Source organism: Bicyclus anynana, chromosome 8, assembly GCF_947172395.1.
Source record: "Bicyclus anynana chromosome 8, ilBicAnyn1.1, whole genome shotgun sequence".
Lineage (NCBI taxonomy): Eukaryota > Metazoa > Arthropoda > Insecta > Lepidoptera > Nymphalidae > Bicyclus > Bicyclus anynana.
Genome location: NC_069090.1, coordinates 1,395,039 through 1,414,111, shown reverse-complemented (window position 1 = coordinate 1,414,111; position 19,073 = coordinate 1,395,039). Strand labels below are relative to the sequence as shown.

The following is a 19,073-nucleotide window of genomic DNA, read 5'->3' as shown; positions in this document are numbered from 1 at the left end:
GAAGAATCTCGTATCGTTGGCGAAAAAGCTGCACAAAATATAAAAACAGACAAATCAAACTACAAAAAACGTCCTATGACCAGCCCTACCAACAATTTCAATGTACAAAAACAGACCAAGTTTAATAGTAACTGGCTAAGTCAACCAATTCAAACCTCCAACTCTTTTGAAGAGTTGGATTTGGACGCTGAAGACAAAGAATCAGCTGTGCCAGCTGAGAAAATACCAAGGCCCCCTCCAATATTTGTGGATGGAGTAGAAAATATCACACCTTTAAAACAGCTTCTAGACCAATATGCAAGTAAAAATTATGAGCTAAAAATATTAAGCGGTAATAGAGTAAAAATTCTATTCAAAACTCAAGAAGTCTACAGGGAAGTAGAGAAACAGCTGGATACGAGAGGTACAGATTACTACACATATAAACCTAAACAAGAACGATCATTTAGGGTAGTCCTAAAGAAGATGCACCCTTCCACTGACTTGGAAGAAATAAAGGCAGCTCTGCTAGATCTTGGACACAAAACAGTTAATATCTGGAATATAAAACAAAGAATATCTAAGAAACCACTTTACATGTTCATAGTGGAACTATCTCCACAACAAAACAATAAAGAAATATACGACGTCAAAAGCCTTCTAAACTGTCGGATAACATTTGAACCTCCAAGACCAACCCGTCACATTCCACAGTGTGCTAACTGTCAAAACTATGGACATACCAAAGCATATTGTCACCGCAAGCCCAAGTGCATAAAATGTGCTGGGAATCACGCCTCAAAAGACTGCTTACGCAAAGAACGATCAGACTCAGTCAAGTGTGTATTATGTGGTGGAAATCACCCGGCAAATTACAAGGGATGCAGTGTCTATAAAGAACTACAGAAGCAGAAATATCCTCCTCTACGCCCTAAAAAACCTGCTACAGAATCAGGGCAGCCTAAAATACCAATCAATCCAATAACGCTGAGACAACAACAGCAAATGCCTGAAACGAGCTACGCAGATATCCTTAAAAACAAATCACAACCAAAAAATTATTCTAATATCCAAGAATCTTCCGATAATCCAAATGATATTAATAATGTAATAAATATGTTCAATCAAATCATGAATCAATTATGCACCGTGACAAATCTACTCACCAATTTAATGACAGTCATGTGTCAAAATTCGAGCAACTCAAAATAGTCTTATGGAACGCAAATGGCCTGTCACACCATTCTTTAGAAGTTAAACTATTTTTAGAAACAAATGGCGTCGATATACTATTAGTATCGGAAACCCACTTCACACAAAAGAGCTACTTTAAAATCCCGAACTACAAGTTATACCATACAATGCACCCAGATGGCACAGCTCACGGTGGTTCCGCTATTTTAATAAAAGATAAAATCAAACACTACGCTACAAACTCGTACAGTACTGAAGAAATACAGGCGACTAGCATAATAATTAGTGACTCTAAGGATCAGCTCAATATAACAGCAGTATACATACCACCAAAACATAATTTAAAGGAAAGAGATTATTCCAATTTTCTTCAAACACTTGGTCACCGATTTATCGCGGGTGGAGATTATAATGCGAAACACACAGATTGGGGCTCAAGACTTACAACATCAAAGGGTAGGGAATTGCTGAAATCGATCAAGAGACTACAACTCGCCTTTTCGTCTACAGGTGAACCAACTTACTGGCCTGCTGATCCAAAAAAGAAACCTGATTTAGTTGACTTCGTAATCACAAAAGGAGTACCTGGCTCTAATGTAAGATGCTTTTCCTGTTACGATTTAACCTCTGACCACTCTCCTGTGATTGTGCTGTTAAGCTGTAAATTTTTACAAAATATAAGAACTTGTAAGCTGCATACGAAACAAACAAACTGGACAAACTTCAGAGAGATAGTAGAAAATTCACTTGATTGCGGAATACCTCTGACCTCTGATTCTGAAGTTATTCAGGCAGTGGAATTATTCAATAACTGCATTCAACAAGCAGCATGGTCATCTACTCCCGACCTCACAACATACACAGAAGACATGTACTTCTATCCAAAGTCCATTCTCGAACTAATAAAGAAGAAGCGCCAGGCTAGAAAAACATGGCAGTCTACAAAGTACCCACCAGATAAATTCAAATTCAATCAGCTCGCTTCACAATTAAAGGACGCACTCGCGGCTTTTGTTAATCGCGATGTTGGTATGTATCTGCGAAACCTTGATGCTACACAAGCTACAGACTATTCCCTCTGGAAAGCAACAAAAAAATTGAAAAGACCAATTGTTCATCAATCTCCTATAAAAAAAGCTGACGGCAGCTGGGCCCAAAGTGACCAAGATAAAAGCGTAACTTTTGCGAAACATTTATCTGGAGTATTTACAGCTCATGAGGGCTTCTGTTCAACTAAAGAAGCAACAGTAACTGAACTCCTGAACACACCCCACCAATTGGATCTGCCTATTAAGAAATTCAAAAAATCAGAAGTAAAGGCGGCTATCATGAGTCTTAAAATCCATAAAGCCCCAGGTTATGACCTCATCACGGCAAAAGCTTTAAGAGAACTACCAACCAAGGGATTAACTTTCTTAACACAGCTCTACAACTCTATCCTTTATAGAAACTTTGTTCCACCACAATGGAAAGTGGCAGAAATAATTCTAGTTCCGAAACCAGGTAAAGATCCCACAGATGTTAAATCTTATCGTCCTATCAGCCTCTTACCTCTTCTCTCTAAAGTCATGGAAAAACTATTCATAAAGAGGTTAATGGTAAAACTGATTGAAATCAATCTTATCCCAGAGCACCAGTTCGGATTCAGGGAAGGACACGGGACAATAGAGCAAGTACACAGACTAGTAGAGCAAATCAATAATGCTCTAGAACAGAAACTGTATATTTCAGCAGTATTTTTGGACATATCACAGGCGTTCGACAGAGTATGGCATGATGGACTCCTTTACAAAGTACACCTAAATCTACCTATCAACTATTTCAAGTTTGTAAAGTCTTACCTTGAGGAAAGGTATTTCTACGTAAAACTTTGTAAATTAAGTAAAAATTAAAAAATAAACGTATTTGGTAGAACACGACGGCTGAGTGTTGTCCCATGATTTATCGATAAATTTTTATCGACGTTCGTGTCAATTTGGTTGTTTTGCGAAAACACTCTTATCGTATGACGGAGAACGATAAAATCAGTTATGATAACAGGTAGTAGGTACGGCGTTGTGTATTTTTATTGATTATTGATAATACTATCGTGTAAATATAACACCGGCAGATTTGATAAAGTTTGTATTGTAGTGGTTGTTACACGTAAATAAGCATATTTGATTTATTTTTTCGTATTTATTATAACAGTAAACAAATATTTACAATGAATTACCATCTTTTTAGAAAACTGAATATGGAGTGAGTGAATTATTATTTTTTATTTCGGAATACGTAGGTACATTGGTCCAGATTAGTTAATATTATAGTTTCATACAGTAGTTAAGTAAATTATAATGTAGTTTGAGCCTCAACATGTAAAATTAATCTCAATACAAGCAAACGACCTTAAAATTTATAACTTCGAATGCGGATGGAACGCATTATTTGGTTATATTTTAATCTTCTTTTAAACATAGTTTATTTTTATGAATGCACTTCAGTTTCGTTCAATACAAGCTCGTTTTACCGGTTCACTTTTATACAGTGTATGCGTAACCCATTAACCTAAAGATAAAAACTAGTTTCAAAAGCCTACACAACGTTGATTTTTTATTTTATTTTATTAGCACTAGTTACTGCTCGCTTTTAAGTCTCTAGTTAAATTTGTCTAAGGTAACATAGTTATATTTCCTTAGACATGTAATCAATACTTTATAAACCAGGCTTACTAATTCATAATTTAAATAATTTCAAAATAATCCTAATCGAAGGATCAAGTATATTTAAATAAACTAAATATTTTAAACGTATTCAAATTATAAAACAAAGTCTTCCACCAGGTCTGTCTGTCTGCTCACGATAAACTCAAATACTAACGGAAACGGAACGGAAAAAAAAAGTATTTCTTAATCCTGAAACCAAGTCTAACTATTAACCAGGTTTTTTAATTACAATTATTCTCTATCTAATGGCTATAATTTTTACCTTTGAAAGGTAATTTTATAAATAGGTGTTTTGAAAGTACACTTTGTGCTTATATTGAACTGTACAATCAAATTTACCCAAAAAAGTCATTGGTCAAATCAGATGTTACCAGTCATGTAGTAATTAAATTCGTGAAATAAATAAGTACGAGCAGATACAAAAATTGTTTCACTGGATTTGTCATTTGTTTACTGAGCAGAAGCACCTCTAAGTGACTCTACAAAAGTTTAAAAAGAAATTATAATGACGCATTAATATTATTATCTAATACCACAGAATTCTTATCAATATTGTAAATAAAAAAGGCAGTCTGTCTGTTACCTTTTCACAGTCACCGAACCGCTGAACTGATTTTGACTAAATTTTATATAGAGACAAACTAGACCTTGGAGTGAAACATAAGCTACTTTGTATTCGTAAATTTTTTTTTGGGATTCGCGGGTATGTAAAAAGTTCAATTTGACGCAGACTAAATGACGGGCGTCCGCTAGTACATAACACACTGACGACTTTTTCACTTTGAATAATAGTAACAAACTAACAGATTTAATATGTAACGTGGATTATTTACCTGTAAACCTTAACATATCCAAGTAAATATTTTATCGTAATATATGCATATGCTAGTTTAACAAGCTGACTAGGTCACTGAGAATACCTTTTGGTCAAAAACCTTGGTAGGTTGCTGACGGAAGGTCAGTTAACTTGATAGTGGCCGACCATGGTGGGAAAATGCATAAAAATTAAGTAATATGGTTACTTAACATGGATTCCAACAAACTACTTAATTGAATAATCAAACTTGGATATTAAGTGAAGTTTTAAGATTGTTTTTAAAACAGCAAACATGTATTTGACGATTATATTTCATTCTAATTGATATGGTCAGTTCATTATCCCACTTCTAAAACCATGATAGAGGAGTATTTTCCTGAGTAATTGATTGCGAACACCAATTAAATATATCAGACTGACGTAATTATAGCTCATGTTACTTTTTGTATGCAATGACTAAAGAATAAGATGTTTTGTATCTATTCTTATGTCTGCGTAAAATGATATTTACTTAAAGAACTACACCGTTACAAGTTACATAAATATGCGCTATGTTTACAGTGTTGTAGGTATATGTATATGCTACTAGCAGATCCTTGTGACTTCGTTTGCATGGAAACCTGTATAAACCATTCAAAGGAGAACATATCTTGTCATATATTATTTTTGCGTATCTCTGAAACCGATTAAAAACCTTAAATTCACACAACGGAAACTCAAAATGAATATTTTTTTCACACATTATATTGATCCTACTAAACGTATCTAATGTTACGAGTCTCGATAAATAGATTTCTTTTCCGAACGTATTTTTTTCCATTTAAACAAGTAGTTCCTGAGAACAGCGCATCTTGTATAAACAATTTTAATTAGAAGTCTTCTGATGATCACAAGTTAATTTCTACAATAATTTTAAAATAATTACATTTTAATTTTCTTAGCTGACAAGTCTGCCACACAAAGTCTATAAGTGTACATTGTATATACTCATAAATTATAATAAAAACACCATAAATTTACCTTATTACATATAGTATGTAGGCATACGGATATAATATATGATTGTCGGACATGACATAATCAGTTTGTTTTGTAATTTGCTTTACCGTCCATATTATGTTCCTTACAACCGGTTTTCGTAATATATCATCGTTTAAATACAGATAAGTCAATAAAATTGAAGTTCGTCTGTGATTTTTAAACAACACGTTTATTGTACAGTTTCAATGAAGTACATTTGTATATATGTTATATATTTGACAAGTTGTTGTCCTTCATTTATGTTGTTATTTAACGAAAATAGGCATCAAGATCGTAGTGCAGTTGTGCACCAACCCAACTATTCGGTTAGCAACCTATTTACTACTACCAAAATAAAGATTAGGTATTTTTTTTTTATTCGTGCTCAATAGTGAGTCAAATATGGGTTGCTAATGAATGAATGATTTTTTTAATGGTGTACAAATAAGTAAGTAACCAAATGCGTAATGTAGAGTCATGCATATTAAAATGTTATAAAAACAATAATAATAATTTATAACACATTTGCTCGTAAAGTATTTGTTATTTCACCAATTTCAATATCGTAAAGTATCTCACTACGCACATGTGCCGTAATGTAATATAAAACCTTTATCATCCGTCTAAAAATAAAACAGTACTTTTTTAAATCAAAGAGTTTTTATGTCAGAAAAGTGCCCAACATTTTATGAATAAAATTAATTTTGTGAGATAAAATATAATAAATCAATATTTAATTCTTTCATTTTAATAATTTTGACAATAAATGACAACCATTTATAATTAACAGAAATACATAAATATTAATATACTTTATGAGTGATACTGGCTGTTTTTAGTGCATTTGGCTAAAAAAACGTATCAAAATGTCATTATACGGAAAACAGGCAAAGATGCATATTCATTTTCAGAAAGTGTGTTTCCTCGCAAATGTGTTATAAAACGTCGTATTACTTATGTGCGCTAGGATAATTACATCCTCTGCTTGCTTACTACGAGTATAGCTCTCGCCTTCGGCTCGAGCTTGCAATATCTCCTCAGCTGTAATTTTCAAATTACCGCACTTATATCATAATGTACTAATTGAATTAAACTATTTATTTACTGCTTTACTTATACTCGTATACCTATATAGAGGAGCTAACATTCTATTATATTTTGGCTTCATCGTCATTTTTAATCCATTTGAATTTGAATGGCCTATTTGAGTGTCTACATCGCTTGGTCTCTCTCCTTTTATGAGAGTTGATTTGTCGCTTAGGCTTACAACGCCTCTCCAATACGGGTTGGCGGAATGATAAAATGTTTGCCTCTATAACGATATAATGACGGACCGACGTAACGGCCTATACAAAGAACTCGAAATCTGGGTCTGTAGCCATGTGGCATGTCGATTCTCTTTCTACAAAAGTTAACTATTCGAAAATTAAAAAATGTATGAGAATGACATTTGCTTTAGACAGGTCACGTGATCAAGTTGTCTATGCTGTCCCATACATTTTGTTAGTTTTCGAATCGATAGCGTTTGTAGAAAGAGAATTGACGTGCCACATGTCTACAGGCCCAGGATTTCAATTTTCATGATCCAAAGCCATGTACCTACTGGCTTGTAAGTTGTACATAATATGTATTCTGTGCTAACAACCAATATATTGTCGCGGTATTAAACGAAATATAATTAAAAACTATGTATGTATGTATATTAAATGTTTTAACATATTGTTGTTTAAAGTATCCATACTGATGCATATATACTATCGAGTAACATAAATTATATTTTATCCCTATACTCTCACGGGAACCAGAACGTTTCGTTTAAGTATTTCCATCATAAACCGCGCCAGATGATTCAGTTTAAAGTCCATCACTTCATAATCACTTCATCGGAAACTTAATCAGCGTATTTTCCTAAACTTATTGAATCCTGGTAGTGTTTGTTTCTTTAGAATAAGGTATTTTACGTACATTGTGGTATTTGACGTATACGTATATTATAGTAAGTATATTATTTTTGTTTATATTATAATCTTTTCTTCTTTCGTCTTCAACATGTTGGACTATCCTAACAATATCTAACAAAAAAAATATTATAAACTAGCCGACACGCCGCAGTTTCACCCGCTTAGTTCCCGTTGCCGTGAAAATATCGGAATAAAATATATTCTATGACACTCACAAATAACGTGACTTTCTATTGGTAAAAGAATTTTCAAAATCGGTTCAGTAGATCCAGTAAATTACCCCCTACAACACCACAACCTTTTCCTCTTTATAATATTAGAATAGAAGTAAGTATATAAACATATTATTTTTAATTTGTAAATAATATTTTTTATAAATATCTTGTAAAATATCCTACCTATAACAACATAAAAAATATATTTTCATGACTGCGTAAGGAAACGGGCGTAATCTAAAAAACGTCGCGAGCGTCTGCTATATATAATAATTACTTATTTATTGAGATTGTAAGTACCAGAGAAGTTAGCCTGTACATAGCAGCCAACGAACACTTAGCATTAACTATATTTTTTATGTTTGACTGTTAATGATAGGTCAAAGGTACATGGCTAAAAGCATTGTCATCAATGATGCAGCTTAACTAAATCTATTTAAATTTTTTCACGCTATGCCCGCCATTACGTTGCTACTATAATAGTGACGTGAGACCATTGGTATCGATAAAAACGAAAGTAACACATTCTCATTCGAATTTTAAAATCACTTAATTGCATTGCTACATAGTACTTATTTTTTGATTTAAAGTTTTCCGTTTAATCTTTTCACTTGTTTATGCAACGTTAAATGTTTCTCCGTGCAACGTAATTTTGTATAACTTCAATTAAGTACCTGCCGTGTGACTTAACTTATGACATTGACATTAATATCGTATAAAATTAAATATATTATTGTCAACAGCATATTTATTATTAGCTTAAGTTAGCTTTTAATACAGCTAATTTTTCAATTATTCAATGAAAACAAAAAATACTTGATAATTTAGTTCAATTTGAAGTGAAGTAAAGTGTATTTTCCAGCACCATGACATTATGTAATTACTTAATATGATGATAGTGATTGATAATAATTTCTGGTTTGATCTTAGTTAGTATCTTTTGGATTAGAAATGTAATTTTGGATAACTTTTTAATAGAAAACGTTCAGTTAATTTATACAATGTTCACTGAGTCAACTATAAAATAAATCTCCATGTGATTGAATTAATTTACGCATGAATAACACTATGTAATGTACGTCACATAAAATGAAAGCATACATAATAACAATACATAATGTAGTACGTTTTTCTTTGTAGTTTTTTGTGAATAGTTAAAATTTTATTTTAGTAGGTATGTCAATAATAAGAGAGCTAAAAAATTTTTTATTTATATTCTTTTATTTTGCCCACCATAAAAAGTCTAATGGTAAGCTAAGCTATTCTGGTTGCTATATAATTTAAATTGTTTTAAATATGCACTATATTACAAACAGTTAAAGATGAGTACATTTTTATTTAATGCTTGCTCCGTCTGAAAAGTTTCGTAAAACTAACATGATGTACAGCAGGTATATTTGTTTCTATGTATTAATTTTCCCAGACTACACAAAATGCAAATAAACAAAAGTATAATTTATTCTGAATATTATTTACGTAACTGTCGTCCTACCAAAGACGTAACGCTTATCTTTTGTGTGGTCGGCAGTCAAGGATAATTCTACCATATGCATGTAAATAAACCAGCACGGGTTTGAGGAAACAAATAAATTATTATAATTTTCTAATTAACATTTTGAAGTTTAAACCTAGCACCTGGTACTGTTTGTCATGAAAATTTTCTTACAAATTACCAAAATCGGTTGTTTCGATTTTCTCACAGTTTCTATGGGATCCCCTAATTGTTTTTATTTTTAAATATACATATTTGTATTAGAGCAATCAATTACTATTAAAATCAATCAATGCTATAGAAATTAAATTATTAAGGTACATCTTTGCACATATGTATTCTGTGGTTTTTAATTATTTCAATTCATAAAACGAGAGATAAAGTTACTAACTTATTTTAAAAAACTTGTTATTTTATAGATACATATTAAATTTTGGGGTAATTTACTTGTATTAAAATACAAAACTAACAAAAAGAATCGAAAGGTCGTCACTTGATACACAGTAAACATAATATTAGGGATGCATATAATTGATTTCTTATTGTTTTAAAATTCCTTGGTTGAGGCATATTACAGACTAAGCCCGTTGTAAAATAGATAATCCACATAATTACGTTTATTTATAATTACGCGTTAAGGAAATAATGATGTTTTTCAAGGAGCGTGATGTTTCCTTGTGTATTACGTACTTAAAAATACCCATCCCGTTTTGATTAAGGACATAAAAATACGACGATAAATCTCTGTAGAACTTAGGTATTTGGTCTGATTTACAGAATACATAATACTACAAAACGGACTAAGGTGTTAATTTAGTACATAAATCTAACAATTCTAAAAATATTCTCTTGGCAATTGAATAACTTTATTGTGTTTCCAAACACATCGATATATTTTATCAGTAGTATACAATTTTTCACTCCAAGTTAAAAGCTTCTGCTTTTGTATAAGATAATGTGGTAAGCTATATTATGTTTGATAATGTAACAACCACCGTCTGAACTTTCAATAGCTTCACGCTAAAGGGACCGGACTTATCACCGATAGGTCGTGGTTTGATTCCCATCCTCCGGTCTATTTCCGTGCCCACAGACTTTTTCGACTAATTTGAGCGAAACGGTAATATTGGTGGTATTAAAGAAAGATGTTGTGGTCACAGCTGGAATCAAAATCATAAAATAAAGTAAAAATAAAAACAAATAAATGTACAAATTGTAATGTAAATAAATACATAACTGTCACATTTTCGACAATTTTTAATGTTCTAATTATATATTCGTAGGTGTATGTAGCGTAGCCCAAGCTTTAAAAAGAACATTGAATGAAATATATCGACACATTTTTTTCCATCCATCATGAAGGAAAATTCTAGAAAACCTGCATCTGCAAAAAATCTTTCTAGATTTCAATGCAGTAGTGATCTTAGTTTGTATCGATAATAATAATTTAAATAATTCCCACAACACTATCCAAGGTCACGAATGTGTACTTGTTAATGTTTGTTTTTGTATTATTACTAATCTTTTTGTGTGTATCGTATGTAAAGACTTATCCGGATACAAGTCTTCCTATAATATTTGATTGTTAAAATAAGTATATATAATTTGTTCAGTTTTGCATTGATAAGGTTTTTATGTTTAATTAATTTTAAAACATACGAAATCATTAATTTTCGTTTTGTAACGTAAGAAGAAACAAAGTACCTACTGAAACTCCAAATTTGATAAAACCAAGCACCAGGTCTCGTTTAAAAATTACCTTCTAAATAAAGTAAAACAATATATTCAAAAAAGTCTTAATCCTAATGTTTTTGTTGTTTTTTGATGTAGTTTTGTTTGATAAAAATAATACAATTACGAGATTATTTTCACAAATAAAAATGTGATTAGAGTTTCTAGGCATCTAAACTGCCTTTATGCAAAAAATCTTCTTAGTTTCGTACAGCAGGCGAGTAGCCTATTTTCAAAAAAATATACAAACAAAAACATTTTACCCATTGATGTAGACTTGGTCGCTGCTCGAGCGGAGAAAGACCTAATAAACTTAACTTAGATTGGTAGGTTCGGACATCAAGGATCATCGTGATAAATGAAATATGATATTATGTATTATCTTCAATCAAACAAATAAAATAGAATACTCCGACTACGCCAGTTATAGTTACTAATACTACACCGCTAATATGTGGTTGAAAATATTAATAATTTATTTTTATTTAATTTGGATGAAGCTCTAACAAGTTTCGATTTTAAAGTACGAGAATGGCAACATTCCTTAAATAGTGATGTGTTAATTATGAAAATGCGTGACGATGTAATTGCGTAAAATATGTGCTTAAATTGGGCATAAGCTAAACGAAATAACACCATTGTGGGTGTCGGTAGCTTTTAGCCTATTAATATTTATAAACCCATATAAATAATCATTTTATTTTTAGTTTTGAGTTCTGAGTTCTGTAAACCTTCAATACGGTAGTTTTGTTTTTACTATGTATTAGATATTTTATTTTGTTTATTATCTTAAGGCAAATCTATACATTGATAACTTTACTCACGTGTTTGTACTTATGACTAATATAGTTTTAAAATTTTGTAGATTATGATAAAACTAAAGATTTATACGATTGTGTCTAAATTTGACATATTGACACTTAGCATATATTATTTTCATTTATCAAATACTTATCCAATGTTAGGGTTCCTATCTTTGGCTTTGAAAGATATTAAAGTAAAGTACTAAGTTACTGTAAGTACTGTTAAAAATCTGCTCATTCATCAAACTAATAAAATACTTAGCTACGCTACATGTATACCTACTTATTTATGTAACTTGCGCTTTTTAACCGACTTCAAAAAAAGGAGTAGGTTATCAGGCTTGCGCTTGACAGGAATAATTAAGCCTGATTTAAAACATTACATAGAAGATGCCTATTTACACTTGCTTCGAAGGTGTTTAAATTATAAGTGTCAGGAAACACAAACGCCGGATAGGCATTTAAAATTATTGAATGAGAAGTATGGATGTAAATCGTTTTGTACGAGTTCGTGATGATCCGTCAACCAGTTGCGAAACCTAAGAATACCTAGTAGTTGTTGTTGTAGTGACAATGTTCACAATGGATACAATTTTGTGACAAATAAATTTAACTTTCTCTTTATTTTAATTTTTTTATTGCTTATACGGAATCTTTCTTACAAAAATGTTATCGTATACAGATAACTTTCTATCAATAACTCATATAATCCTATTATAAATATCCATTTTTATTGCAATACTTCCTCTTATATTCTTTCGTAACTACGTGTAAAGCAAAAACTAGTGTTACAATTTATTGAATATTACAGTCATTTTCAATAACTGTAAATGGTTACCTCATAAATTCGGAACAGTGACAGTGTAGTGATGTGTGGAAACAAAAGTGTTGTATGAACTTTTCGAATTTGGCCGTTCCGTTTGTAGCAATTACGAATTACGTTAGAGAATTCTTCGCAATGCTTAAAAGGAGGACATCGAAACGTTTTGTTTTGGGTGATACATCCGTAGACGATGAAAAATGGGACGAAGAAGCTACGGAGGTCATGCCGTCCAGTTTAGTACAAAAATTCCAAATGACACTAGATGCGGAATCTGATAGAAACGAGACAGAAAATGAAGATCAAATACAGGAGCAAGATGGTAGACATCTTCGGCTTCCTCATTTGGGAAGTTTGACGTGAGTATTCATAAGTTAAGACCACCTAGGTATATATTACAAATAAAAATACTAGTATAACCGAAGAATAAATAAAAATCTGTTAGTGGTGGACGTTAACGATAGTTGGGTGTGCATGGACATTTGTGATACTGCGGGGCAGGCACACACTTTTCCAATACTTTGATATTACCAGTCAACACCCAAGCCGTTAAAGATAAATTGCCTATATTTAAAAAGTAAATTGAGTGCCTACCTAAAAGCGTAATTTAATTTTTATTTAGGCTTTCTACTAATACTTTTATAAAGAATGTGTATTACGTATTCTGAATCTATTACTAGTACTAGTACTCGTAATGTCAGTGACCAAAATAAAAGAAATTGTTGTTGTTCGATATAAAGTAGGTACAATGTTATTGTAAGATATAAAATGGCTATAGGCCAAAAAGGTTTTACCTTGCGAAGTGAAAGAGGTGTGGACTAAAAAGTGTAATCTAAACGTTTCAGAAACGATTACGTACGATAAAAGTTTTAACTTGTTAAGGATAATTAACAAAATATAAAATAGATACTATGAAACTTGTTTATTTGGGCAGGTCTTACCAGGATGATAAACAAGATAGCGATGAATGGTATTATTTAAAAAATCTATGTATCCATATAGACTAGATGTATCCACCTATCTAGACAGTTTGTGCATGAATAATTATTTGTCCTAATTAATGTCGTAACTTTACGTAAAATAGTCTTTTTTATATGTTATAAGACAATTGCCAATTTTATTTTAATGCTGCAGGATTTATTTATTGGTATAATTAACATAACAGCTAATAACTAAATATTTTTTTTTCCAAATGCCGATTCAATAAATCTGAGAAACTTATAAGATTTTACGAATATACACTAAAATTGCTTAGCTTTCTTTTATTGTTGGTCTGCTTGAATATAAAAAAAAATACAACAAAAATCCACTATGATTTATGCACTACTAGCGGACGTCCGCAACTTCGTCCGCGTGGAATTCAGTTTTTCACAAATCATGCGGGAACCATGGATTTTTCCGGGGTGAAAATTAGCCTAAGTGTCAATCCAGAGTAAAATCTATTTCCATTCCTAATTACAGCCGAATTGGTTAAATAGTAGCGGTCCATATCGCAACATTGTAAAGTCAACACCTCTTTGAGGATTTTTTGTCAGATCTGATTGAAGTTGTCGTTGGTTTTGTCAGTTTTTCGCGGATAGTAGTAAAGTAATTAATATTATATTATATAATAAACTTCCGCAAACTTCTATTATACTTCTTTAAACTTGAACATAAATATTCTAATCTTAAACTGATAAAGCATCTATAGCTGTTTTGAATGGATTTTTAGCTATGAACTCTTTTTCACTATTTCAAATCCTACTCAAAATTATAAACGCGAAAGTTTGTACGGATGTTAGTTTGGATGTTTGATACTCTTTAACACCGCTACTATTAAAGAGATTTGGCTGAAATTAGGAATGAATATAGTTTTTACTCTGGATTAACATATAGGCTACTTTTTATCCCGGAAAAATCCATGGTTCTCTCGGGATTGGTGAAAAACTGATTCTACGCCGACGTACTCGTGGGCGTGCGCTACTTTATAATATGATAAGGTTAGAAATCTCTCACCACCTATTAGACCGTGTAGATTTCTTTGAACTAAACTCCGCTTAGATTGGCTAAAAAGGATTTGTTACTATATTGATGTAAGACGATTATGATAGATTAAATATTAACGATTTTTATGGATCTCACTAACATGATCTATTATAATATATTATCTTCTTAAGGTAGTGTTATTATCAACTAAGTATTTTACTGCTCACGTAAAATACCTACACACAATCAATTAAAATACTTTGAGATAATGGTGCTCATGGGATCTACACAGATCGCCAAATGATTAAATAGAGCTTTTTATTATTATTATACATGCATTCTACTCTCACGCCCGGTACAAAATAAATATATATAAAAGCCAAAGGGAAAATAAATAAACTTACTTAAATACACAAAATAAATAAACTTAAATATATATTACATAAATACATATATGCACCGGGCGGAGGATTCACCCCGGCAGGGAGACCAAACGGCCGGGGGTCAGGGCGACAGGTGGAGAAACCGGCGGACTATCCTAGCCGAGTCCAGCAAGACCGCTTTTTGCATCTTGCCTGCGAGCGAACTGCCACGGAACCCCAGCCGCCTCAGATGGTGAGCGAGGCTGACTGGGATCAAACCGTTGGCAGATATAACGATGGGGATGATTTCAGTGGACTCCACATGCCACATGGCGGTAACCTCGTGAGCCAGATCTAGATATTTACGTTTTTTCTCTGTCTCAGCTCTCACAAGGTTCTCGTCATATGGAATTGTGATGTCCACTAAAAACACCCTCGACTGTGCCCGGTCCAACACCACGATGTCAGGCTTATTCGCAAGAATAGTCCTGTCCGTGATAATGGACCGGTCCCAATAGAGCCGGACTCCGTCGCGTTCAAGCACTGGCACCGGTGTGTACTTGTAATAAGGCAACCTCTGGTCCAGGAGACCGTACGTCAGAGCAAGCTCTTGGTGAAGGATTTTGGCTGCTTGGTTGTGTCTGTGCAGATACTCAGTGTTGGCAAGAGCTGAACAACCCGAAAGGACATGTCTGAGTGACTCGCCGGGATGGCGACAGGCTCGACAGATGTCGTGAGTGCCATCCTTCAGAATGTACTTTCGGTAGTTCCGCGTCTTTACCACCTGATCTTGTATCGCAAAGACAAACCCTTCGGTTTCCCCAAAGAGGTCACCGAAGCGCAGCCACTGCACAGACGCTTTATTAGTGACATGGGGCTCATGAAGAGCCTTAAAAAAGCGTCCGTGCAGCTCCTTCCCCTTCCATACGGTCTCCCGGTCAGAGATGCTCTGTACCACTGGTTTTTGCCATTCGCTGTTGGCCAAGGATAGCGGGGTGAGTCCTTTATCACATGCTATGACTTCTGTATGCATCGGGGACTCCCTTTTCGTCTCGAAGTAGGTCCTGAGGCTGCATATCTCCCGATTGTGCATGGTCTTGGCGCTAAGTAGGCCTCGACCACCACACTTTCGGGGGACATACAATCTCATGACAGACGATTTTGGGTGATGCATACGATAGAGAGTCATAGTCGTGCGGACCCTTCTATCCAGGACGTCTAATTCGGTCTGAGTCCATCTGAGCACGCCAAAGGTGTACATGAGAACAGGCATGACCCAGCCGTTATAAGCTCGAATCTTATTGGCGCCCGACAAATAACTTTTACAGATCTTTGTCAGACGTCGATAAAAACCCTCGCAAACAGACTGTTTCATGTCCGCCTCTTGCACCCCTATAGATTGTGACATGCCCAGATACCGGTAAGATTCAGTTTCAGAAAGGGTCTTGATGTTAAGCAGGTCAGGATTGATCCCGACCGTATGAGTGACCTGACCCCTCTCCACATGCAAGACCGCACACTTGTCTAGTCCCAGCTCCATTCTGATGGAATTACTGAATCCCGTGGTGAGATTCAGTAATTCCTGCAGTCGGGTAGCATTGGGCGCTAGCAGTTTGAGGTCGTCCATGTAGAGAAGGTGAGGCACTTTTGTCCCTCCTCTCCGAAACTGAAAGCCTGTTCCCGAACCCTCTAGTAATGTACTGAGAGGATTCAAGGCCAAGCAAAACCATAGTGGACTCAGACAGTCACCCTGGAAGATACCCCGGCGTATCCTAATCCGGTCATCGGCAGCCGCCAACCGCTCGCCATGGAGACAAAGGATCGTGCTCCATTGCCCCATACATGACCGGAGGAAGTCTTGAACTGTACAATCGATTTTGTACAGCTCAAGGACCCTCAAGAGCCACGAATGAGGCACCGAGTCGAATGCCTTTTTATAGTCAATCCAGGCTGCGGCAAAATTCCGGCGGTTGCGCTTGACCAATTGGCCCGCGACGGAGTCGATGAGAAGGAGCTCCTTGGTACCACGACTACCACCCCGACATCCGTTCTGAGCCCCAGACATGATGTTATTATCGTCTACATGACGAGTTATCTTAGAGCTCAGAACGGATGTCAGTGTCTTATAGATGGTAGTAAGACACGTGATGGGGCGGTATTTTGAGGGATCTACGGTGTCGGTGGTCTTTGGAGCTAAATGAGTGATCCCGGTGGTGAAAAGGTTCGGGAGTGTCCCTTGCTCGAGAGCCTCTTGGAATTGGCGAGCCAAGGTGACATGGCAAGTCGAGAACGCCTTCAGCCAGTAGTGATGCAGTCCGTCGGGCCCCGGACTTTTCCAGTTCGCGGCCCGCCTTACTGCACAAACTACATCCTCCGTAGAGATGGCGACTGGGTTCATCGGCCTGATTGCGGCACATGTCTCCTCTATCGCCGAAATCCAAGGACCCTCATCGTGCTCTACCTCTCTTGACCATATGTTTCGCCAAAAAGCGATAAGGTCAGCCGGATTCGGCTGTGGAGAGGTAGAACAGACTGCAGGACACTCCAATCTGTTGTAGAACCTTTTCTGATCACTCGAGAAAAGACGATTTTGCTGAAATCGCTCAACTCTTTCCGAGTATCGTCGTATGCGGTTCCCCCATGCAGCGATTTTCTGCTTCAGGTCGTCGATGCGCTCCGTCAGTTTTAGGGTTATGTCCGGCTGATCCAGCCTAACCCCGAGCCCGTTAAAGGCTATTCTGACGGAGCGCACAATCCTTGGCCTTCTATTGCCCAACCTGAAGCATAGCAGTCTGCCAATGAGGCCTCTGGCAAGGGTGATACGGCGTTCTATCCTTCTCTTCCAGGCTGGTTCTGCTCTGATGTTATTAACAGAACGCCCCGGGCGTCCAGGTTCCTTGGTTTTGATACCAATGAAACGGTGGACGGTTAGGGCTGCCCCGAAAAGGATAGAAGCCGTATCATCCAGACCAGTGCTGCCCGCCAGATGTTGGGGCAGCATTTTGTTGACAGCCTCAATGACATCCCGCGTCGCTATATTTAGCGCAATACGGGAGAGCCGCGGACGATTCTCTAGAGGAGCATTACGGATTTCAGCAATCGTCTCTTCTAGGATCCTTCTCATCCGCTCTAAATCAAGGGAGACGGTTCCCTCAGTGTCCTCCTCCTCTGCATGCAAATCTTGGGACATAGGTTCAGTCTCTTCGCGGACAGGCGCCGCCGGTGAGACGATTTGCTCTGCAGAAGAGGTTGGCACTTCGGGAACAGCCTCACGTCGTAATCGTTCGAGCTCGGTCGCGTTGAAGATGTTAGAACGCTGAATAAACCGAGCTCGATCTGCTAGGTTCTGTTCCGTGACAGTTAAGTGCGGCTCAAGCAGCAAGAACTCGCGGTACATTGCTGCTCGGTAGCCAGTCCGTCCGGTTTCTCCCCCTGTAGCCCTGTAGTACGCGCGCATGACATTTTTATTCATGTCGCATGTCCATTTCATGCGCCGTACGCCACCAGCGGCGGGCTCCGAAGATTGGGCCCTAGGGGACCCTGTCGAAGCCAAGCCCTCTGATGGGGATGATGGAAGTGTCGACCGGTCAGGTGGTAGTGCCGGTCGACTATGTTGGCTGGCGGCTCGCATGCTGCCACGTCCAGCGCCAGCCCCAGACGCGCCCTGGCGGCCCCCAGGTAGCGGCCCTAATCGCGCTCTCTGTTGTTCCATCATCATATTTTTTAGGGGGGGGTGAGTGGAGGTTACATCACCCGGGGTCCACTCAGGTCCCCGAGGAGGCTGTTTTTTTAAGCCAGCTAGCTTGATTTCGGAGAACCAAAAGATACCAAACGGTTCTCCGATGTCCCTTAGTCGCCTCTTACGACACCCTCGGGAAAGATAGGGGTGGCAACATTCTAATCTGCCGGTGCCACACGGCGATTATTATTATTATTATTATTATTCTTTATAAGTTAGCCCTTGACTTCAATCTCACCTGATGGTAAGTGATGATGCAGTCTAAGATGG

General features: G+C 36.0%; 1 protein-coding gene across 8 annotated transcripts in view; it reads left to right on the top strand.

Moving 5' to 3' along the window:
* The window catches only part of LOC112050375 (acetyl-CoA carboxylase), an 82,528-nt gene that overhangs the window by 11,158 nt on the left and 52,297 nt on the right, over window positions 1-19,073 (top strand). Inside the window, exon 2 of one of the 8 annotated variants that reach the window (XM_052883197.1) lies at window positions 12,694-13,096. The exons of 4 other annotated variants lie outside the window; for them this stretch is intronic. In XM_052883197.1, the coding sequence (XP_052739157.1) occupies window positions 12,810-13,096 (287 nt within the window). In that variant the 5' untranslated portion in view covers window positions 12,694-12,809. Of the gene's footprint in view, window positions 1-12,599; window positions 13,097-19,073 lie in introns of all 8 variants that reach the window. 3 more of the 8 variants (XM_052883198.1, XM_052883199.1, XM_052883200.1) reach the window with 3 other exon arrangements.